Source organism: Peromyscus maniculatus, chromosome 21, assembly GCF_049852395.1.
Source record: "Peromyscus maniculatus bairdii isolate BWxNUB_F1_BW_parent chromosome 21, HU_Pman_BW_mat_3.1, whole genome shotgun sequence".
Taxonomy (NCBI): domain Eukaryota; kingdom Metazoa; phylum Chordata; class Mammalia; order Rodentia; family Cricetidae; genus Peromyscus; species Peromyscus maniculatus.
The window spans coordinates 6919895-6944160 of record NC_134872.1 but is presented as its reverse complement, the minus strand read 5'-3'; the positions used below and the strand labels follow the sequence as shown (position 1 = coordinate 6944160).

The 24266-nt window shown below is 50.2% G+C and overlaps 1 protein-coding gene and 1 long non-coding RNA gene across 8 annotated transcripts in view; one reads left to right on the top strand and one right to left on the bottom strand.

Moving 5' to 3' along the window:
* Positions 1 to 19117, bottom strand: part of Brpf3 (bromodomain and PHD finger containing 3) — a 45439-nt gene extending 26322 nt beyond the window's left edge. For 2 of the 7 annotated variants that reach the window (XM_076558392.1, XM_042266511.2), the window contains exons 1-3: positions 18890 to 19117; positions 5403 to 6870; positions 2336 to 2492 (exon numbers count right to left, since the gene is read on the bottom strand). In XM_076558392.1, coding sequence (XP_076414507.1) covers positions 2336 to 2492; positions 5403 to 6870; positions 18890 to 19064 — 1800 coding nt within the window. In that variant the 5' untranslated portion in view covers positions 19065 to 19117. Of the gene's footprint in view, positions 1 to 2335; positions 2493 to 5402; positions 6871 to 8876; positions 9100 to 9374; positions 9865 to 10611; positions 10752 to 11157; positions 11396 to 12409; positions 12643 to 18889 lie in introns of those variants that run through there. The other 5 variants (XM_076558394.1, XM_076558395.1, XM_042266509.2 and 2 more) reach the window with 5 other exon arrangements.
* Positions 14326 to 22344, top strand: LOC121824858 (uncharacterized). The gene is made up of 3 exons (XR_006066848.2): positions 14326 to 16614; positions 16698 to 16868; positions 19885 to 22344. It is a non-coding gene; the product is annotated as an uncharacterized LOC121824858 (long non-coding RNA).
* The last annotated feature ends 1922 nt before the right edge of the window (positions 22345 to 24266 follow it).

Genomic DNA, 24266 nt, shown 5'->3' with positions numbered 1-24266 from the left:
GGAGTCTGCCTCTAGCCTCTACAGGCACCTGCACTATCACACAAATTCATGAGCACGTAAATGCACATGCACACACTTAAAAAGTAAAAAAATTAATCTTAAAAAAAAAACCCACAAAAATCAGTGACTCCCATCCTGGAAGAGGTCACTATTGCTGAGGGAAGGAGGAAGCTCCGCATTTGAAACATAACAATGTAACGGCTTAACGCAAACAAAAACTGGTAACAAACGGGAATCTGTGGACACATTGATCCATAATGTCAAATGTAATACAATGGTTGGGGTGAGACTCAGAACAAGACTTGTTGGGAGGAGTTTGCTAATGCTACAGAGACTTCCAGAACCCAAAGTTCAGAAGGAACCAGATAGCTGGTGGAGGTGGTCACGGTGGTGGTGGTGGTGGTGGTGGTGGCGACTTTAATCCCAGCACTCGGGAGGCAGAGGCAGGTGGATCTCTGAGTTTGAGGTCAGCCTGGTCTACAGGGAGAGCTCCAGGACAGCCAGGGCTACACAGTGAAACCCTGTCTCAAAAAAAAAAAAAAAAAAAAAAAAAAAAGAGTGGGGGGGGGACGACCAGAAGAGAAGCTAGTGATCCAGGAGTTTAGATATGACATGCATACAGGATGCCCAAGGCACAGGTCATGTGGAGTCTTGTGCTACTCTGCAGCAGAGGCCAAGGAGAGATGGAATGGAGCAGCTGAGGCAGGAATGCCCAATGATGTGAATGTGGGAAGGGAACCAGGAGCCGACAGCACTTAGCGTGCAGGGACTGCTGGTGTGAAATGGCCGCCACAGCTGGCCAGGCCACAGACTATTTACCATGACATGTTTGGGGGCGAAGGGCACCTGCTCTTCCTTTACATAGTGGGCCCACACTGGCTCTCACTCAGCCTACCTCTTCTGTGACGTCTGGAGGGTTCGACCTATGCATTTGTGACACTGGGCTCTTCACACTGCCCTGGAGTTTGTCCTTAAGTCAAGCCTTGTAGTGATACATTTTTTAACAAAAATATCTCTTGGCCTCAAAGAAATTGAACTTTTGGCAGACTCTACAGCCAAGTTAATAATATGCCTTGAGATCATTTAAGACTCTGTACTTGGGAGGCAGAGGCAGGCAGATCTGAGTTCAAGGCCAGCCTGGTCTAGAGTTCCAGGGCAGCCAGTGCTACATAGTGTTTAAAAAGAAAAAAAGACTATGTAATCAGTCTGCTGTCCTACTGTGTACTTAGCCTGTTTAACCTGCCTTTAAGAGACAATGTAATCAACCTTACTGGCCTTGGATTTCCTGTGCAATCAGTTTTTACAATCTAAGCATAGCTTTCATCTTGTTATGTTCTTTCCCATGTCTCTGACCGAGACTAGAATGTGGGTGAGTGTGTGTGTGTGTGTGTGTGTGTGTGTACACTCGCCTGAGAGTACATGAGTGTTGTGATAATTGTTTGCTAAAAGCAGTCAACAGATTAGAAGCAACCTTAAAACAAATATCCACCATAAATTTTGGGAACAACATGTGAATATAGCTTTTAAGGTTTCTTTGCAGTATTGTGTGTTTCTGGGTCAGCTGGGGTAAAATGACTTCTTCCTTGTAAAACTGTCAAAACTTTGTGTTAAGGAATTTGGGCTGGAGAGATGGTGCAGCCGTTATGAGGACTGGCTGCTCTTGCAGAGGAACAGGGTTCAGTTCCCAACATGCACATGGGGGCTAACAACCCTCTGTAACTTCAGTTCCAGGTCATCCAAAACCCTCTACTGGTCTTTGTGGACAACAGATACCCACATGGTACACAGACACCCATGCAGGCAAAACACCCATGCACATAAAATAAATGTAAAACAAACAAACAAAATCCCTCATTGGTTCCCATGCCATGTTTTCTGTGCTGTTCAATTAATACAGAGGAAAGCCCTTCATTAGGTACAGGTGCAGGCACGACAGACATCATACACATACAGGTACAACTCAGAGGCACGACAGACACACACACACACACACACACACACACACACACACACACACTAGGCAACAGACAAACTACAGGTAGGCCAGACAGATGTAAGACACAGGGAGGGAGAAGTAGAGAATTGAACTTTGGTCAAATTAATCCGAGAGGAATGGCTTCTCGGAAGTTCTTTAGTACACGAAGCAACGCAAAGCATCTCCCTTCAGAAGAGGCCACTGTCGGGTCTGAGGCTCTCTGGGTGCTGCAGACTGTTCCTGGACAGATCACTCTGAGGTGATTGCCTACAGGCCACGGCTGCTGGGAAGGCTCAGGGAGGAGGAGGAGTGCCCTCCCTCCACTGCATCCCTCCTGCAGCAGCCTCCACCCTCACCCACCTGCTCAGCGTTCCTCTGGGACTGTAAGTGGGAGTGCAGACGCCGGATGAGGGGCACACCGTTGCGGGCCTGCCGTTTCAACAGCCAGTAGTTGTGAAGCCGCTGCATGAACTGGTTTTTCCTCTGAAAGGACAGACCACTACAGATCTTGTTCAACCTTGAGTAGAGGCACAGGGGGGGAGAGACAGGTCAGTGGAAGCTCGGGCTACACACAGCTGCGCATCCCATCCAGATCTCAGTTCTCTTCTGATCTTACAGAGGAAGACAGAATAGAGTGACCAAATGCCTCACCTCAGGGGAGAGCTGAGAAAAGACAGCAGAGTTAAGCAGCTCGCACCGAGCAAGGCACGTGTCACCTGCTTCCCCGCCTTGCCTTGCAGGCCTGCTCCCCCCACGGAGCCCTGTCCTGTCCCAGAAGCCCTGCCGCCTGCTGCTGTCACATGCTTTCAGTCCTGAGCAAGGCCTGTGCTCCTCGACCCGCAGCCGCCTCTCGATGGAAGCAGCAGAAAGAAAACAGGAATTGGAGTAAGCTGCGTGCTGTGTGGCCAGTTTCCTGCCCTCTGTGGCCCAGGATCTCACCAGACCCTGGGGCAGCCCACAACCAAGCTCAAAGAAAGTCTGCCAGGTTACTGCTTTCTGCACCCAATGTAACCTCTTAGAGTCACCTGACCTCTGGGGGGGGTTTGTGTGTGTACATGTGTGAGAGATGGGGTCTCACTAGACCACCCAGGCTGGCCTGGTACTTACGATCCTCCTGCCTCAGTCTCCCAAGTAACTGGGGTTATAGGCATGTACCCAGCTGACCTTTGATTTTTCATTTGAAAACTCTTAGCATCCTAAAAATGCCTAATTTTTAACCAAATGGAAAAAGGAGAAAAACAACAAACATCGAAACCTAAGAGGACAGAAGGCTCTAAAACTGCAGCCAGCCAAGTCTCAAGAGCTGGGTTTAAACTAGTACCACTCGTGGGGCTGGGGCAGGGAAGGAGCCAGTGAAGGAGCCGCTTCAAGAGCAGCAGCACCGTCCCGACATCACAGGGGACGGGCAGGCACCTGAGGACCACGCTGGTGGCCCTTGGCGGGACCTGAACCCGTGACCCCTTCTCTACTACAGCACACGCCACGGTAAGCAAGGCCCCGTGCTCTTGTGCTTCCCTCGGCTCTAGCTCTCCGCCCCACTCCTCAGAAAGAGAACCAAGTGTAGCTAATCGAGGTGAAACTTCCAGATGGGCGTGTTGGGCGGGCACTGCCCTCAATGCCTTCTCCATCTCCGGTCAGATGTTCTGGCCCCAAAGCCAAGCTTACCTAGGCCTTTCCCCAAAGGACGGACCCCCACCGACACCCATGCCAAGCACACCTGCCCACCTGCAGGCCAGCCCCCTTCCCCTGCCTCTTGGCCACGGTGGGGTCCACGGCATTTGTGCGGGCGGGCGGGCGGGGGAGGAGTAACAGAAACAAAGCAGCAGCAGCAGCAGCCACCGTTTATTGAGCGCCTACTATCTGCCAGGTACTGTGCTAAGTGTCTGACTCACATTGCCTCATTTGTTCCTCACAAGTCTGTCGGGGGAGCTTGCTTGGAGCAATTAAGCAACTTGCCAAAGGTCACACAGAGTATTAAATGGTGTGTTTGTTCTTAGCCAGTAGAGCGGCTCCTCAAACAGCAGCTATGACAACCAACAGCTAGCCCCAGGGTACAGACACCCCGCATATGGGGACTGACTAAGCACGGACCCAGTTACCGCAAGAAAGAGATGGCCAAGGCCAGCTCTGGGTCTAGAAGACGCGAGAGTTGCTGAAGTTCCCGGTGTAGCCTCCCTGTCTGTCCTCACCTTGTTCTGGTATCCTCCCAGGGCAGCAGCAAGCCTGGCCGCCTGTTCCCTCGCACGGCTGATGTTTTACAACCCGCCAGTCCTCCTTTATCCCCAACCTTCTCGTCAAGGCTCGGGCAGGAGACAGCCCAGAATCTGCCCCTCTCCATCTAGCCCCACCCCTTAGAACAGGATGTGGCATGTAGTAAGTGCTCAATAAACACCTCATCGAATGAACAAAGGAGCGAACAACTTTACCTCCCGTGGCTGTGGTTTCTTCATCTAGGAATGTGGGAGAAGGTGCAAGGACCACATTAGATGAATAGTCTCCAAGACTCCTTCCTTCTCTAATGCTACAGACTTTTCTTTCTTTCCTTTTTTTTTTTTTTTTTTTTTTTTGGACAGGGTCTCACTGTGAAGCCCTTGCTGGCCTAGAACTCCCAGAAATTCACTTGAGGCTGCTTCCCAAGTGCTGGGATGAAAGGTGTGTACCACCACATCCGGCTACCACTGTACACTTTTTAGAGGAATCACCCTGAAGTGGCCTCTGCTGGGAAATCTGCCCTAAGCTCCTGACCCTCCCGCACCCCCAGCTACCGCACAGCTATGCACTGCCGGGTTGATTCAGGCACAGTGATCTCTCTGCAGACTCAGGGAGGTCCGGGTGGCTTGGTTTACAGAGCTGAACTTTCCCCTGAATATAAAGCTTCTCAAGGAGGACTGCCCCGCCCACATCCCTCGTAAATAAAAAGTCCCCATCTTTCCCAGGACAGAGCTTTTTGGAAGGCAAGTGTTGAATCCTTAACACAGTAGCTCCCTGTTTAGAACAGTTCTGTCTTCACATGGGTTTGGGGGAGCCTGTGTGAGATCCCTTGGGGCTGTCACACAGATGAGGCGATGTGAAGGACACAGCCTGCATTAACAAAGACCAAAGACGACAACCACCTAGAAATCCAGGGAATAGTTAACAGCGGAGAATTACACTGTTCACAATACCATTTCGTGTCACTGTGAAAACTATCATCCTTAGTTGATCCACTGTTACCCGAGTTTCTAAGCAACATAAGTGATTTATGTCACTCCGAGCCAGAGGAAACACATTACTTGGAGGGCACGACAAAACTACAAAAGAGGCCCCGGTTCCAAAGAACAAGCTTGAATATGGGAGCCCAGAGGAGGTCAGATATCCATCAACCATATTTGGAGAAGACCTGGCCTAGGGTGAAGACCAAACCAAGAGCCCTTCTGATGAGGCTCACCTGTAAGAGGGTATCTGTGGGACAGTGACCATGGGGACGGTGGTGGAGGGTGTCTCCCGGCCAGCTTCCTCTGGCTCCTTCATCTTCTGCTTTGAACTCATCTTATTCTTCTTGGACACCACCTTGAGGGGGCTGCCCACCCCACCTTGGCCTTCCTGATCTTCCTCCTCTGCTTCTTCCTCGTCCTCCTCCCTGCCACCCTCTTTCAGCCCGTCCTCATCCCCCGCCTCACTGAGGCTTCTGGGGGAGCCACCCTTTCTCCTGGCAGTGGCAGCACACGGAGAGTGGGCCTCACAGTACGCGGTCTTTCGCACGGTAAAGATGGTGCCGTTGAGGCTGGTTTCTCTCATGGGCTCAATCTTCATGAAGAGTCCAGCCCGTTGTGCGCATGTCACATGGAAGGCGGTGTAGCAGTTGACCTTATGGCACTGGATGGCTGCACCCAGCCCCTTCTGCTTGCAGATATAGCAGGTCAGTTTCCAGCGAGCAGGTGGAATGTTGTCAATGCCCTCAATGGGCTCCAGAAACACGGTGTTGGCAAAGCAGACTTCAGGGATCCAGATGGCGCAGACTACGTGGGCCCAGTGACCGTCACTGGTCTGTTTGAAGGCCCCACCTTTATTGGGGCAAAGGACACAATCTACTGGCCGGGCGGGAGACTGCAGGCAGCAGCGGCATAACCACTGGCCCTCGGGGATATAGGGGACGCCATAGCACTCCTGGTGCACAGCTAAGTTGCAGATGTCGCAGAACAGGATGACGTTGCTGTTGTGGCATTCATCATCCAGGCACACACAGCAGAAGGCGTCTTCGTCAATGAGTGACTGCTGAGCCCCGCTGCTGCGACTTTCCAAGTATGACTCTTTCTCCAGCCGGTCCACCAGCAGCTCGAAGGTATCTGGTGACACCAGACTGTGCCCATCTACACGCCGCTTCTCGTTGACCATGTCTAGCCAGGCAAGGTCCTCCTCATCCATGTCATATTCTACCTCTGCATCCAGGTCTTCAGGAGGCTTCTCAATGTAGCGGTAATAGGCAGCAGGCAATGGGGGTGCTTCCGGCTGGCTACCTGTGTCTACCACGCGAAAGCTGGGCTGTGGGAGGTGGAAGGAGGTGCCAGACGCGTGCTTGGAACAGGACTCCTTCTTCTTGCCTTTAGATGAGGGCTTCTTGGACTTGGCAGGGAACTGAGGCTGCTCACTGTTTTCCTTGTTACTGTTGCACTCAGTGATATCCTGAGCAGTTAGCTCATCTTCAGTGATGATCTTGAGTGGGTCATAAATGCTGATACGATGTAGGCGGCCATCGATGTCGACCTCGACAATCCTCTGGGCTTGGGCATATGTCAAAGTCTCTCGTGTGGGTGAGCACTTAAGACTGTATGGGGATGGGGATCTCCGGCCCTCGGCATTCTGCCGTGACTTTCGTCGAGGCTTCCTCATGGCAACTAGAAACCGCAAGGACAAGCCTAAGGAGAGAAGGCCACAGGAGTGTGAACTGGATACTCGTTGCTACATGCACTCATTCACCCTTCCAACATCAAGTGGACCAAGAGACCCGGCCGTTTCCTCCACACAACAGCCCTCTAAAGCATCCGAGAGGCATCACCTTCTTTAAGTCTTTTTACAAACATCACTTATCTGTGAAACTTTTTTTCCCAATTTCTTTAAAATTGCAAATCCCAGCCAGGTGGTGGTGGTGGCAGCGCTCACCTTTGATCTCAGCACTTGGGAGGCAGAGAGGGGCAGATCTCTGTGGGTTCCAGGCCAGCCTGATCTACACATTGGCGGTCCGGGACAGCCAGGGTTACAAAAGAAACTGTTCATTCTGTTTTTATTTTCTTTTTGGTAACACCATCTTCTACGCCACATAATTTACCTATTTACTGTGTTTATTATTTTCTACTTCTTTTAGCTAGAATGTGGACTCCATGGAGGAAAGAATTGCCTAACTTTCTCATTCACTGCTGTATCCTCAGTGTCTGGAAGGATACCTAGATAGGTGCTAGGTGACTGAAACTAGATACTTCTGTGTTTGTGTGTGTGTGGTGTGGGTATGGACACGTGTGCATGTGTACCTGCCCACTCAGGCACATGTGGAAGCCAGAGACTGAAGTCAGGTGTCTTCCTCAATCATGCTCCACGAATTGTTTGAGATGAAACCTCTCACTGAATCTGGAGTTTGTGGGTTCAGTTAGAGTGGCTGGTCAATGAGCACCTGGGATCTGCCTGTTTCTGTCCCCCAGTACTGGAAGAGGTGTAGACCTACTCTGCATTTGACTTTTAGGTGCGTGCGAGGGAGCAAACTCAGGTTTTCATGCGTACTCAGTAAGCCCTCCACCCACTGGGCCGTTTCCCCAGCCTTGAAATTAAACACTATGATGCCGGTTCTCACGGAGCCCTATATCCAACTAAAGGGACAGAACACAGACAGATCCTTATAAAACACAGGACGAGATCTAATATTGTAATGACACCTGCAATGCCAAGAGACATTGGTTATGGGAAAAGATGATGGTTAAGGATTCCGAAAACAACATACTAAATCAGAAGGATTGCTTTAGCCAGGAGCTCAAAGTCAGCAACAATGAAAGACAATGTCTAGCTTGTTTGTTTGAGGGAAGATTTCTCTACCTAGCCCTGGTTGTCCTGAAAATCAGTATGTAGGCTGCTATGCCCAGCTAAGGTCATGTTTGTTTGTGTTTTGTTTTGTTTTTAAAAGGGAAGGCAAAGACTATAGTGGTGACAATAAGACTATTATCTACTTTCTAACAAAAAAGAAGCAAGACACAAGAAAAGGCCGGGCAGTGGTGGTGCACCACGCCCTTAATCCCAGCACTCAGGAGACAGAGGCAGGTGGATCTGAGTTCAAGGTCTACAAAATGAGTTCCAGGACAGTCAGGGCTGTATAGTGAGACCCTGTCTCTAAATAAATAAACATATAAAATGAAACCACAGGTCTAAGGCCTCTCCCAAGACATTTACCATGGTTAGAAACCCTATCTCTTGGCCCTGTCAAGAGTAAAACCATCTAAAATGCTTCAAACTGTAGTACCCAGGGTACTTCCTGCAGAAGACAGCACCTAAAATAACTGCTTAGGACATTGCCAAGCACAAACCTTACAAGCTCTGGGAATGCCTCTAAGAAATCTTTTAAATTTTAAGTAGCCTGTCTGAGCTCTTCATTGGACTCAAGGACAAGTTGATTGGGGGTAGAATCTGAGGTGAATTCTCAATGTACTATTACCTCAGAAATCTCGATCCCATGACACTTATATCTAATCTACCCTTGGGTACCAGAGAAAGCCCTATGCTTCCCACAGCATTCTCTGATGGAGGGAACCATGCCAAGGCCCTAAGGAGCAGTGACAGGCAGTTGCTATCATTACCAGGAAGACTTCTGAGATATGATAATAGTTCAGCATACTTGAACAAACTACAATGGCCTTTTCTTTTTACTGTTTCTCACAACTACCTCGGGAGGTTGTGAAGACATTGTTATCTCCATTTCAGTCATGAAGAAACAGAAGCTTGGAAAACTGTGACTCAGCCGAAGCTGATGTGCCTCCAGATCTCCTGTTCAAGCCGGGAGGTTAAGAACACCAGTGAGAGACGGGCGGCAGTGGTGTACGCCTTCTTCAATTCCAGCACTCGGGAGGCAGAGCCAGGAGGATCTCTGTGAGTTCAAGGCCAGCCTGGTCTACAGAGCGAGATCCAGGACAGGCACCAAAACTACACAGAGTACACAGAGAAACCCTGTCTCAAAAAACAAAAACCAAAACAAACGAACAAAAAAAGAACACCAGTGAAATGTTCTCCACCAATCTAGGTTCTAATCTTCGGCCTACGTGACCTGGACAAAGCTTTTTTAATTTCTCTGTGCCTTCATATTTCATCCATAAAACAAGGGCAGTGCTGGGTGTAGAGGCATACTTTTTTAATCCCAGCATTTGGAAGGGAGAAGCAAGCCTACCTGCGGAATTTGTGGCCAGCCACATCTACGGTTTTTTCAGACCAGCCATAGCACACAATGAGATTCTTCCTTAAAAAACAAATATACGAGGGCAGGAAAGAGTTCAGCAGTTAAGAGGACCTAGGTTCGATTCCCAGCACCCACACTGTGGATCACAACCGTCTGTAACTCCAGTTCCAGGGCATTGGCATCTGGACTCCCAGGGGAACCAGGGATACATCAGGCAAGATCCCCAAATACATAAAAATAAAAACAAAACAATTAAAATCAAATAAAGGCAAGAAAAAAGTATCTTTTTGTTCTGTTTGTTGTTTGAAACAGGGTCTCTGTGTGTAACAGCCCTGGCTGTCCTGGAACTCACTCTGCAGCCCAGGCTGGCCTCGAACTCACAGAGATCCGCCGGCCTCTGCCTCTCCAGTGCTGGGATTACAAAGCCTTCAACCACCACAGCCCGGCGAATATAAACTTCTGAAGGACGATCCATCAATCGCCATTGACAACCATAGTGATAAGGCCTTTAAATGCCAAGGTGTGACTTCACCCAGCCCGGCTGAGGCGGACGGACAGACACCACCCTTTGGAGCCAAAGGACACAGAACCGGGACCGCAGCTCTGTCCGGGTTCCTGGAGCCCCCGGGGCTCACAAATGTCAAGGTCTCGGGAGCAGCCCCAGCCGCCCTCCCGGGGCGAGGAGGCTCTGGCGAGGGAGCACGTACCTCAGAGCCGACCTGGGGGAGCCCAGCGCCCCTCTCTCCCCATCTCCAGCCCCGGTCCCCTCTCTCGGGGCTCGCCCCGTCACCAGGGGCCAGCAGCGGGCGGGGCTGCGGCTTGAGGAGAGCGGGGAAGGAGTTTCGCCCACACGGAGCTCACCTCTAGCCCGGGTGATTTTTGGCGGGAGTTTCCTCCCGTCCACAACTCTCGCCACACACGGGCTCCCTAAGTGTCCCCGACACCTCCCTTCCCGGCGGCCCCGGAGCCCCGCCTCGCCCACCTCACCCCGGCCCACCGAAAGAGGGGTTCCGACACACGGGACCGAAAGCCGCCCTGCACGCCTCACTGGAGACTCGGGAGACCCGGTGAGGACCCCCCCTCTCCCCGCCCCCGCCGACCAGGTCCCCGCCCCTTTAAAGGGGCGCCTCTTCCAGGACGATCTCCCCGGCGCCGACCCCCGAAGGGGAGAAGGAGAGAAACATCTCCCCCCGCCCGTCCCGGGATCAGAGAGAGAGGGCGAGCGCACCACAGACTGACGCGGAGTCCGGCCCTCACAGAGAAAGCGAGCGCCAGCGGACGAGGGACGGAGGGGACGGAGGGGACGGGGCGGGGGGAGAGGAGGGGGGAGGGGGAAGGGGCCGAGATGCGAGCACTTATTGGCCGCCCGGCCTGCCTGTCAAAGGGGAACCCGGGCGCCCGGCGCGGCCCCCCGAGGGCGGGACTCTCGTCCAGCCTGGCCAATGGGCGAGCACGGGGAGGGCGGGGCTTAGGCGCCGGGCTGCCAGGACCGGGGAGGGACAAGATGGCGGGTGCGGGAGGGGGTCCTCGCTCTGCGGCTCCCCCGCGCGCGCCTTCCCCGGCGGCAGCGCCGCCGTCGCCGCTGCCGCCCTGGCTCCAGGGGGAGCGGGGGGCTCGCGCGTAACCCCCGCACCCCACCGGGGCGCCCCCCCGTGCGCCCTGGCTGCACCCCCTCCCCGCGCGCGCGCGGTGATCGGTCCCCGTCGGCCCCCGCCGCCGCCGCCCCCGCTCGCTTGCTCGCTCTGGCCCCGCCGCCGCCGCCCCCAATTTTTACCTCAGTCGCCGGCCGGGCCCCTGGCTTCGAGGGGCCCCCTGGGCGCGGGCGGGCGGGCGAGCGGACGGGCGGGCGGGCCGGGCCCCCCGAGCAGGGTCGGCTCGCGGCCCGGCGGAGGGAGCGCGGCCTCCTCCCGCGCCGGCCCCTGCGCTCCGTCTCCCCCCGGCCCGGCCGCCGCTCCCGGGGGAGGAGGAGGAGGGGGAATGGAGCCGCCGCCACCGCTGCCGCCGCCGCCACGGAGCCCGGCCGAGGGGAGGGAGGGATCAGCCCCCAGGCAGGATCCGCCCCTCGGCCTCCCCCCCGCCACCTCCACCCCTTCCCTCGCTCCCTCCCCGGCTCGAGCCGCCGCACGCGGAGCGGGAGCGCGAAAGCGCGGGGAGGACCGGAGCGGACGCCCCCGCCCGAGCCCGAGCCCGGCGCGGTAGCAGCGGCGGCGGCAGCGGCGGCGCCACCACCGCCAACCGGGCACCGTCCCCGGCTCGGCCTCACGGTGGCGCGGCGGACGCGGCGGCGGGGGCCGAGCGCACTCCCCGGGCCTGCCCCGGAGCTGATGATCTAGTCGGGGTACCCACTCGGGATTCAGGGAGCCGTGGCCTTGCTCCCACCCGCCGCGTCCCCGATCCCGGCTAGAGGGTGGTGGCGTCACCCGGCGCCCCCGAAGGCAGCCCCCCGCCGTGACCCCTACAAAGGTGGCGCCAGGGCGACCCCCGAGGTCCGTGCCGGCGGTGTGTGGTTTCCTCCCCCGGTGGCGCAGGTGGCCGCGCGGTGCCCCGAGAATCGTCCCCCCCCCGGGGTCCCCGGGACAAAGGTCTAGCGATGTCCACCCCTGTCCTCCCCTCCCTTCCCCACCCCAGGGAGGACAGCCCGGGGAAGACCCACGGCTGTTGGGTGCCCAGGTGAGCCTCTTGTTCCACACAAGGCTGCAACAGACCTGACTTTTTCATCTGTGTGCGCGCGCGCGTGTGGATTTTTTTTTTTAAGTAAACATAAAAGTTTGACAGCCCGAGTGAGCGTGTCTCGTAATTCCGGTTGTCACTCTAGGCATGGGAAATACTTTTCTCCTTGAATCTGATTTGTCCAGGAGTCGGTTAATTTAACGCACTCCGCGGCTGTCTAAAAGATGCCTGCCTGACTAGTTAGCAACTCCAGACTTGGAGGTGGACTCAAACTGGCGTTTGTTGTAATAAAAGTAAAATAAATAAGAGAAAAGGCTCCTTGCCACCCCCTTGTCCCTATAAATTTGAAAGCTTACCTCTCATGACTGAAGTCTTAAGCACCAGTACTTAATGATGCTTATAAAGGATATATGGATAAGCTGCCATCGAATATGAAGATGAATGACATATTTTGAAAGCGTTTCCTCTGCCCGGCAAGGCTGATGAGACTTTCACAATTGCTTGCTTGGCTCTGATACCCAGGACGGGGTGCTACCGTTGGAAGGATAGAGAATAAACTCTTAGGGTCCAAACATCAAAGTGTAGGTGTTTGGCACCCCTAAGTAAATAATTCAGAATTTACCAGGTCAGTAAAGCAAGGAAGTTAGTTGTCGTTACAGGGGTGTTTTCTCGATAGGTGGGAATAACGTTCTGCAAAAATTACCAATTTTTAAGAAGGGAAGGGCGTGGCTTGTGGAGCTGAGCAAGAGCAGGGCAGTGTTTTGAAAGCTTTGAAGCTGAAATGCTGTGAATTAGTCAAGTGTTCTAAAGCTTGGGGGAATAATGGGGCGGGGGTGGGGGTGGGGGTGGTGGTGGAAAGATTAATTGTGGACGGGAAAGCCCTGGAGAAAGAGAATACTGCAATTACTTTTAGTTAAAAAACAAAACAAAAACAAAAAACCTTGAGGAGCAGCAATAGGAATTTCATGTCTTGTTCTTTTACAATATGAAATATAAACATTTATATATGACGTGTTTCTTATCTTTTACTCTTCGGCAGTTTCATGCACGTGTACGTCACACACTCGATTCTTGAACGCTGTTCTTGAAGTTTATTTAGCATGACCTCGTTTGCATGATTGGGAGGGATCGTTTCCCACTAAAATGAACAAATACTTTGAGAAGATATCCCAGTGTGCACGCACAGTGACTTAAGTGCTGTTGAAAACACACCTAATCATGCACACTCACCTTCCCTTGTTCGTTTTCACGAGACTTCACTCGTGTGTCTTCCCCACCCCCACCCCCACGTTTAAATTGGTAGCATTACAGCCACCCTTATTTGCTGTTTTGACATGGGAAATTGGTTTCCTGTAGCATAACCTCACACATAACCACTTCCCTGGGATGTAATCTCAGATGTAACATGCAACAATTATGTCATTAAAAACAAATTTGGATCAGACATCCCAGAGGCACTAAATTTAATTCCCTTTAATCTTTAGCTATCTTAAAGAATTTGAATTCATCAGTCCCTAGCCTGCCCATTAAACAGTGCTACAATTAAGTTCAACAAAACAAGGCCTCTGCCTTCGAGTCCCAATATTTGTTAATTTTTCTTCTTTTTTATTTAAACTATTGTCACACACACACACCTCTACCTTTAATCCTACCACTCAGGAGGCAGATCTCTGCGTTGCAGGCCAGCCAGGGCTTCACCAAGAGAGCTTGTCTCAACTAAACAAAGCAAAAAAATGTTATTGTGAAGAACTTGTAATGAGAGATGGAGAGGTGGTTCTGCGGTTAAGAGCACTGACTGCTCTTCCAGAGGTACTGAGTTCAAGTCCCAGCAACCACATGGTGCCTCATAGCCATTTGTAATGAGATCTGGTACCCTCTTCTGGTGTACAAACAGACTGTATACATAATAAATGAATCTTTAAAAAAAAAAAAAAAAAGAACTTGTAATGAAACACATACACACACACCCCAAAATTAACCAGACCCAAAATTCACCAAGATAACGGACTTCTCTAAAGCTGGGGTAGCCATTCCGAAGCTGTGGAGCTCCATATTGGGTTTTACACTATCATTATCAAATATACATTTAATACATTTATCAGCCACAAGAAAGAGGAAAAATCCAGCAGGGTGGTGGTGGCACATGCCTTTAATCCCAGCACTCGGGAGGCAGAGCCAGGCGGATCTCTGTGAGTTCCATGCCAGCCTGGGCTACCAAGTGAGTTCCAAGAAAGGCTCCAAAGCTACACAGAGAAATCCTGTCTCGAAAAAACCAAAAAAAAGAGGAAAAATCCATGAGAAACTAGAAAATGTTGGCTGTGTATCGTCTTCATGACTCCTGTCCTTTGTCTGCATTCGGTCCTTCTCATCACCTCATGTTTCTCATTATCTTTTCTACATGTTATCCTGTTCCCTCATGTATACTTGTTTACATAGTAACATAGGATCAGAGTATTAGGAAAAACAAATGCTTTTTTCCTTTCTGAGACTGTTGAGCTCCTTTAATGTATATTCTAAGTCCTTCCATTCCTCTACAGTTTTACTTCAGGTTTTCCTTTAATTGTATTTATTTATTTAGCTCACTCATACCACAGTGGCCAGGGTGGAGGTCAGAGGGCAGCCTGTAGGAGGAGTTGGTTATCTCCTACAGTGTGACTTCAAAGGGTTTAACTCTTCAGGCCTTGGTAGCAAGTGCCTTTACTCACTGCTCCATCTCGGCACCCCACCAATACTGCTTTTTAAGAGTCAAAGCGGGCCGGGCTGTGGTGGCACATATCTTTGATCCCAGCACTGGGGAGGAAGAAGCAAGTGGATCTCTGTGAGTTCGAGGCCCACCTCATCTACAGAGAGAGCTCCAGGACAGTCACGGTTACACAGACAGAATACTGTATACATAATAAATAAATAAGTCTTAAGAAAGAAAGAAGGAAAGTTAGTTTTCAAAAAAGACAAGGCCACATGAGATTGGATATAGCAAATACATATATATCAGGAACTTGAAATGCCTCAGAATATGAGCATCTCAAGAGATGCCAGCCGACTTGGAAGGCAAGAGAGGCCATGCATCCAGCTAGGGAGGAAGACTCTGGAGAAGGGACATTTGAACTGTACCCTACAGCTTGGAAAGACCAGCTATTGAGCTAGCTGCAAGTCTGATCCAGTGAAGAGAAATGTATACCCAAGAACACATTCAGTCTCGGACTTCTCACTGGCTTTTATTAATGATTTACAAATTGTATAGCATCCAATTTGTAAATGGGGAAGGTCCTCCAGTCAGCCAGATATATAGATGATAGACAGACAGACAGATAGATATTAGATAGACAGATAGATAAAGGTAGAGAGAGAAAGAGAATGTAGCCCTAGGTGGCCTAGAATTTACAGTGTAGACCAGGCTGGCCTTGAACTCACAGAGATTCATCTGCTCCTCTCTCCTGAATGCTGGGATTAAAGGCATGCACCACCACACCAAGCTTCTAAAACAAATTCTAACCTTGAACCTGACCCTAGTAAGGGCCAGACTTTCAGCATGTGTAGGCCCTATCCTCCACCCTTTATCTCATGCTCTCAATCCACATAGGCCCTCCAGGACAAAGTTAACACAGTAGATCCTCCAGTGAAATGATCTAGCTTGGTAACTCCTTTCAGGGTACAGGAGTGTTCGCTGGCTTTTTCCACTGGACATCATAGAGCAAGACCAGAGTAAAAGCCGCATTGGCTGAGACCCCCACCCTCACCCTAATGCTGCAACCTTTCTTCTTTTTTTTTTGGTTTTTCGAGACAGGGTTTCTCTGTGTAGCTTTGGTGCCTGTCCTGGAACTCACTCTGTAGCCCAGGCTGGCCTGGAACTCACAGAGATCCGCCTGCCTCTGCCTCCCAAGTGCTGGGATTAAAGGCATGTGCCACCAACGCCCGGCACCTTCTTTCTTCTTAATGAACAAGATTAGTCAGTGTCTGTCTTCCTAGTCAACATTGGGACCTACATTTCTCCCCCTTATCATGAGGACCCAAAATTGGGACTGGAGAGAAGGCTCAGCAGTCAGCAGCAATGACTGCTCTTCCAGAGGACCAAAGTTCGGTTCCTACCACCATGTTGGATGCCTCCAAACTGGCTGAAACTCCGGTTTCTGAGAGGGGGTGGAATCACGTGCCCCTGTCTAGATACTGTGTGCGCGTGGTACCCATACCTACATACACACGTATATACAAACAAAACTACAGCCTGACGGTGGTGGTGCACAGCTTTAATCCCAGTACTCAGGAAGCAAAGGCAGGTGGATCTCTGTGAGCTGGAAGCCAGCCTGGACTACAGACCAAGTTCCAGGACAGTCAGGGCTACACAGAGAAATCCTGCCTCGAAAAACCAAAAATAGATAGATAGATAGATAGATAGATAGATAGATAGATAGATAGATAGATAGATAGATAGATAAAATTCTTAAAAAATTAAAGACTTAAAATGACCAGTGGGAAAACGCTGCTCCATCTTTTTCTAGAGGCAGTGCTCCCTGAATCCCAAGCAGGCGAGGCCCGAGCCGTGGCGATGAGAGGCTCTTATTTGGTGAGTAAGTCATGAGACTTAGTCATGAGAGGTGATGTCCGTCTCCATCCCTCTGTCTCCATCCCTATCTCTTCTAATTACAGAAGCAGCTGCAATCTCGTACTCATTGCTTTGTGACTCAGCGCACTTAATGCACCCTGGATGCCAGGCCCCCAGTCTCACGAGGTGTTGTCGCAGTCGGTCAGAGGCCCAGCTCTCCTCACTGGGGCCTTCTGCGGTGCTCTGTGGCCAGCTGATGGACCGGAATGGAGCAGGTATGAGTAACTACGACCTGTTGTGTTTTCAGGAACGGCTACAGTCTGGTAAGCAGCGTCAGTGCTGAGTGGCCCAGACAATGGGTAGAGGATAGTGTGTACTTACTCCAGTGCTTGAGTTTCCCCACGACCTAGGCACAAGGTTAGAACAGGTTTTCCTGCTGAAAATAATCACTTGTCGTAATCAGCCAGGCCGTAGCTTTGCTTCTACAGTGGGGGCCCTACTGTAATTGCGGTGAGGCCTGCCACAGACTCCATACTGAGGTCCCAGTGGCTACCCATTCAAGGATTATCACTGGACCATCAGGGCTACGCAGACCAAGGGCTCCCTGCAGGCTGCGCAAGTGTCCCTTGGCTCTATTGCCCCAACTTCATCCCGGGACCACAGGATGCTTTGGCTGCCGGAAAGATTCCACCTCAAATATCCCTAAATGACGTAAAAAGGTACAACACTGGGGCCTGGAGAGAGGACTCAGCAGTTAGGTGCACTTCCGCTCTTCCAGAGGACCTGAGCTCGGTTCCTAGTCAGTTTACAACTTCCTGTAACTCCAGTTCCAAAAGGATTTTTTTGAGACCAACCTACACTACAGTGTGAGACCTTGTCTTCTGTAGGCGAATTTTGTTTATTTATTTATTTATTTATTTATTTATTTATTTATTTATTTTAACTTTTTTTTTAAAAAAAATTGCATTCATGCCGGGCGGTGGTGGCGCACGCCTTTAATCCCAGCACTCGGGAGGCAGAGCCAGGCGGATCTCTGTGAGTTCGAGGCCAGCCAGGGCTACCAAGTGAGTTCCAGGAAAAGGCGCAAAGCTACACAGAGAAACCCTGTCTCGAAAAACCAAAAAAAAAAAAAAAAAAAAAAAAAAAATTGCATTCATGATATTCATTAATTACACTCATGATATTAATTACATGTGTGGTATTCACTGATTACATTTGCAGTATTCATTCAATAATTATATTTATGATATTCATTAATTACATTAATTGTATCTATTTATTACATTCATGATATTATGTCCTGATACTACTGTCCATTTGTGGGACTTTTCCACCACACAAAACAGAGATTCTGTACTTAGGAAATAATTGCTCTATATTCCTTTCTTCTCCATCTTGAGATAAAGTCTAATCTTCCTGTCTTCCTGTCTCTATGAATTTGTGTGTGTGTGTGTGTGTGTATATATATATATATATATTTGGTTTTTCAAGACCGGGTTTCTCTGTGTAGCTTTGGAATTTGTATATTCTATATATTTCATGTATATACAATTCTATAGTATTTGTCCTTTTTTTCCAAATGTAAAAACATTGTACGTACAACTGTAGGAGAAATAATACACAGATAGCTTGAACATAAAAGCAGGTTATAGTTCAAAAGTCCACGGTTATTTTAAACAGTAAAATATTTTCTCTGTAGAGAATAGTAAAAATGATAACATTTCCCAATAAGCCCTTTTAAGTCAAATAATAGCTGAATTGTACATATAAATATTGATTAGATTCTGGGATACAGAAGAAACCTATCTTTATCTGTTCAGAGAGCTATGTTTTACTTAAGTTGTGTAAGTGAGATTCCTATTCATCTTCCCCTTCACTGTTTGATTTATGGCAGACATTTTTCTATAGGCTAATCCATAATCTAAAAAGATTTTAGCCTCCCCTCCTGAAAGTACAGCCAGCATATCCTTTCATCAGCTTGATATGGTACAAATTCTTATCCTAATAGTGAAATGTTTCACTAAAGCTTGCCCAGTGATTGGGCAAGACAAAATTTTAAAAGTAAATGTTAAAAAAATTAATCTCCCCTGGCTGTGGTGGCGCACGCCTTTAATCCCAGCACTCCGGAGGCAGAGCCAGGGAGCTCTCTGTGAGTTCCAGGCCAGCCTCATCTACAGAGGGAGTTCCAGGAAAAGCACAAAGCTACACAGAGAAATCCTGTCTTGAAAAACAAAAACAAAAAACAAAAAAAGAGTGGTTCTTCTCTTTACGGTTCATTTACATGTATGTCACTCACGTGTGTAGGTACCCATATTGCCCAGAAGAGGGCAACTGGTTCCCCTGGAACTTGAGTTACAGGCAGTGGTGAACTGCCACATGTGTATTGGGAATCGAACCCGGGTCTTCTGCAGGAACAGCGGTGCTCTTAACAGCCGAGCTGTCTCTCCAGCTCTACCCAGGTAGTTCTTCATGTTGCTCTCCCATCTCTCTGTGGGTGGCCTTCCTCTCGGGCCCGCCTCCCTCAATCACAAAGGACTGTAACAAAGTCACTGATGAGGATGACTTCAGTCATTTAGTGTCACAGACATCCTGATGTCAACAGGTGGGTGTGAGTAGTTTTAAAGGCTGAGGTGACATCGCCTAGAAGCCTCTAGAAGAATTCCTTTGAGATCTTCCTGTCTAGAACTGGTGATGTGTTCATTCCTAAGCCAGTCACTGGCAAACACAGAAAACAATGGCTGAGTGGAGACAGTTTCTAGTCAATTTGACACACTCTGGAGGGAACCTCAGTTGAGAAATTGGCTCCATCAGATTGGCTTGTGAGCTTGTCTGTACTTAATTTTTTTTTTAACATAAAAACTTTTTTAGGTTTATTTTTATTTTATGCATATGGCTGTTTTGCCTGCATGTATGTCTGTGTACCACATGTAAGTCTGAGACTTGCAGAGGACCAGAAGAAGGCATCAGATCCTCTGGAACTGGAGTTTCAGGCAGTGGTCAGCTGCCATGTGGGTGCTGGGAACTGAACCTGGGTCCTCTAGAACAGCAGCCAGTGCTCTTAACCGCTGAGCCACCTCTCCAGCCCCACTTACTGTTTTCCTTCAGTTTTGTGTCTTTGGCTGGGCGGTGGTGGCATATGCCTTTAATCCCAGCACTCGGGAGGCAGAGGCAGGCAGATCTCTGTGAGTTCGAGGCCAGCCTGGGCTACAGAGTGAGTTCCAGGAAAGGCGCAAAGCTACACAGAGAAACCCTGTCTCAAAAAAACCAAAAAAAATTTTTTTTGTCTTCCAGATTCAAGGCCCTAAAACTCAATAACTCTGACTACAGAAAGACAACCTTTGACCATGTCCTCATAGGAAGGCTGGATCACCTCCAGTTCCTGGCCCTGGATTCGTACATCCTACCTCTCCTTAGCATGAACCCCAAGGACAGAACCCATCTGGCTGGTGGCCCTTTTCACCTAGCCAGAGCCATTGTTACCCGTACCCCAGTGAATTGGGCCCAAATCCCTGAGGAAGAAATGGTATAGGAAAAACAAGTGTCTGAGCTTAAAATCTTTTAAGAAATTAGGGTGAAATGATAAATAATGACCAGGAATGGTGGTGCCCACCTTTAATCCCAGCACTCGGGAGGCCGAGGCAGGCCAGCCTGGTTTACAGAGTGAGTTTGAGGTCAGTACAGGGACACGGTGAGAAGAAATAAGAGAGAGTCTCGCAGCTGGGTTTGGGTGTGAGATGGCCGGCTAAGAGAAGAGGAAGAGAGTGGGAGATATAACCCAGATGAACGGATCTGAGTAGACCCTGGGGGGCAGGAGAGCTCGCTCACAAGAGGCAGCCACTGCTTGACGCAGGGACTTATCCGAACTCTCTGTCCAAGAGAAGACGGAAGTCTTCAGCTGGTTGATTTTCCCAGCAGACCTGCTTTACTTTTCATTTTGAGTGCTTTCAGGGAAACAGGATTTAACCCTGGACAGATGCATCTAGATAGTAATTTATTGGAATTTGACAGATTGCACCCCCCTTTGTAGATTTATTTATGTTACTTTGACTGGAGTTACAGCTGTGAGCTGCCATGGAGGTGCTGGGAATTGAACCCAGGTCTTCTGCAAGAGCATCCAGTGCTCTTAGCCATTGAGCTATCTTCCGACCCCAGATTGCCCCCTTTTAAACTGGCCAAAGCTCACAGAATTACATTTTTTGCTATACTTTCCTGTTAGGTGTTTAAGAACATATAAATAATCACAGATTAATGTTTTTAACCTTTTAAAAATCTTTCAAATTTTACTTCAATTTTAGTTCATTTCCCGTGAATGGGCATTTTGCCTGATGTATGTCTGAGCAGCACATGTGTGCCTGGTACCTGCAGAGGCAGAGAGAGGGCATCAGATCTCCTGGAACTGGGGATACAGATGGTTGCAAACTGCCATGTGGGTGTAGGCAACTGAACCCAGATCCTCTGGGAGAGCGGTCAGCGCTCTTAACTGCTGAATCATCTCTTCAGCGCCAAGGAAGTTACATTCCAACGAGAGTCTGCTGATATTAGAGAGCTCTCAATGACCTTGAACTGTAAATTATCTTGTAAGCAAGGAGGCTGAAGCAGCCGATAAACAGAGAGCCGAGGCGCTGAGCCTCTCACTGCAGGGTTAGCGACACCCTGACTGTTCTAGCGGCCCCCCTGTGAGGGGTGAGGCTGCCCATCATCAGCCTTCAGCTCAGCCTGACCCTGATTGACTTTCTTTCTTTCTTTCTTTTTTTCTTTTTTTGGTCTTTCGAGACAGGGTTTCTCTGTGTAGCTTTGAGCCTTTCCTGGATCTCACTCTGTAGCGCAGCCTGGCCTCGAACTCACAGAGATCCGCCTGGCTCTGCCTCCCGAGTGCTGGGATTACAGGCGGGCACCACCACCACCCGGCCTGATTGACTTTCTATAACAGTGGCCGGCAGATCCTTCAGGCTAGGCCAGTTAATGCGGCTCCTCCAGAAGATGGTCTGCCCTAGCCATCCTCTCAGATTGGAATGAACGAGGTTATTAAGCATGTGCCAAGCAAAAGCAAAAGTACAAACAGTGAGTAGCAGAGGAGAAACATCATCCGAGCAGGAGTTTGCCATACCCGCAGCCATGGCTGGAGTGGTCCACGGGAGAGAGCCAACAAAGCAGACGTCACATGCGGGCTCACCAACATCCAGCAGAGGTGGGCTGGGAAGAAACAGTCACGCTGGCGGTCGCGGTTCAGAGTCTGTGAGTGAGCTTTCCCGCCACAAGTAGTTTTATACGGTGGGGTAAGCCACAGTCACCTCTTTGGGAACTAGACATACCTTTATAAAAGCTTTTTTTTTTTTTTTTCTTTAAAGATCTTATTTGGGCTGGAGATGATTCATCAGTTGCTGCTCTTACAGAGGACCTGGGTTCAGATCCCAGCACCCACATTAGGAGACTTACAACCACCTGTAACTAACTCCAGGGGGATCCAATGTCCACTTCTGGCTTTTGAGGGTACCCATTCACATGCAGCACACACAGACACAGTTTTAGAAATAAAAAAGAATCACTAAAATGTTTTATTTTTATGCATATGAGTGTTTGCCTGCACATATTTCTGTGTACAAGCGTTCCGTGTCCATGGAGACCAGAAGAAAGAATCGGTTTCCCAGAACTGGAGTTACAGACAGCTGTGAGCCTCCATGCAGGTGCTGGGAACCAAACCCTGGTCGTCTTGGAGAGCAGCCTGTGCTCCTAACTACTGAACCATCTCTCCAGCCCCTAAAACAACTTACTTTTTTTTTTTTTTAGCTGTTCTCAAGGATGCAGGTTTTTGTTTGTTCTTTGGTTTTTCGAGACAGGGTTTCTCTGTGTGGCTGTCCTGGAACTCACTCTGTAGACCAGGCTGGCCTCGAACTCACAGAGCTCCTCCTGCCTCTGCCTCCAAAGTGCTGGGATTAAAGGGGTGTGCCACTATACACAGCTTAAAAAAAAAAAAAAAAGATCTTTGTAAGTAAAAAATTTAAGTTCTGAAGTAATCACAGATTCATAGTATGTGGCAAAGCTCATATGGGAAGGTCCTGGGTCCACTTTCTCAGTCGGGAGGGACAATGGCCATATCCTGTTGGCATCACGACAGTGAGATGAAGGGAAGTCAGGAGCCTCCGGTGAGCAGCCTCAGTTGACACTCGGACCCAGCCAAGATTGAAAACAGCTGCTCACTGACCCTGCTCCAGGACCTTGACCTGGACGGAGCCTCCACAGTGACTGTGACCATGAGCTCACGGGTGGCACTGGGCCTCGGCCGCCTGCTGAGGTTCGGGGTCCCCAGCTTCTCCCTCTATTGAACCAGATGAAGACACAACCTCAAGGCTGAGACCCCACCTCAGAGCACAGGAAGGGTGGAGGGGGCGTGGCCCAGGGAACGTCACTGGACTTGGAGGACCCGGAGGCAGGCCCGGAGCGGGAAGAGAGCCCTCCTTCCCAGATGGCAGCTGCGGGGCTGCTGGGGTCCCTCTCCTGTGGTGACAGTGTGTCATTTCCTCTCGGACTTCAGCTCCGGCTCTGCACAGCGGGCATCGTGCACACTGGCTCCGCTCTCTCTACCGCAGCAGCTCCTCCGGGGTCTCATTGTAGCCCGACAGATGCAGACAGCTCCCACCCACCCGGTGCCGAGCCAGGCGAGGCCTGACCCGGGACAGCTCCGGCCCTGAGGTCCATGCGGGCAGAGGAGCTGTGACACTGTGCAAGGACACCTTTCAGAGGCATGAGAGGGAGGACGTATCCGAGTGAGGCTTGCTGGACTTCTGAGTCGTCACCCTCCACCCAGGACAAGGCTCAGCTCACCCACCAAGGTCAGGGTCACAGGGCCCGCCAACATTCATTTCACTCCCTCCAGCCAGCCAACAGGCCCCCAGTGGATGATGCCCAAGGCCACAGAGTCCTCTGTTAATCACCTCCCTGTTTCCCTGGAGAAACAGCCTTGGTTTGAGATGCTGGGGTTGGGGATTTTTATTGTTTTGTTTTGAGGGGCTGCTGTTCAGGGTTGGGGAGTTTTCTCTGGGGTACAGCTTGGTGCTGCCCCCCCTTCTGCACCTCCCCTGTCTTTCTGTGGCCCTCATTACCACAGGACTGGCTGAACAGAGACACAGTCTTTGAGATTTGGCAACATCCATAATGCCTTCATTCACTCATGCACAGGTATTCGCTCCCAGCAGGGGCTCCCAGTTGCACTGAAGAGGAGACCAAGGCACATACATTGTCTGCTTGGGGAACAGTGTGGGTCCCCTGCCCTGGGCAGAGGGCAGTGGGACAGTGTCAGGGAAAATGGGCTCCTGTGGTTAAGTATGTTTAGGAAGTTCTGGGTTAAATATAAAATAGAGCTCTTGCAGGTTGTGTGACACATGCCTTTAATTCCAGCAATCAGGGGGCAGAGGCAGGAGGATCTCTGTGAGTTCAAGGCCAGCCTGGACTACAGAGAGAGTTCCAGAACAGCCAACACTACATAGTGAAACCTTGTCTCAAAATAGATAGGTGCTTTTTTCTTCAGGACTTGTTGGAACCTCTAAGCTGATACTGTGCACAGTAAGCCTGTTATGGCTGGCTGCCCTTGCAGAAGGACTATGGAAAGCAGGGACATTGGTTAAACCTGAGAAAATGAGCGAGGTGTGAATGCCCAGGTAAGAAGACTGAGCCTC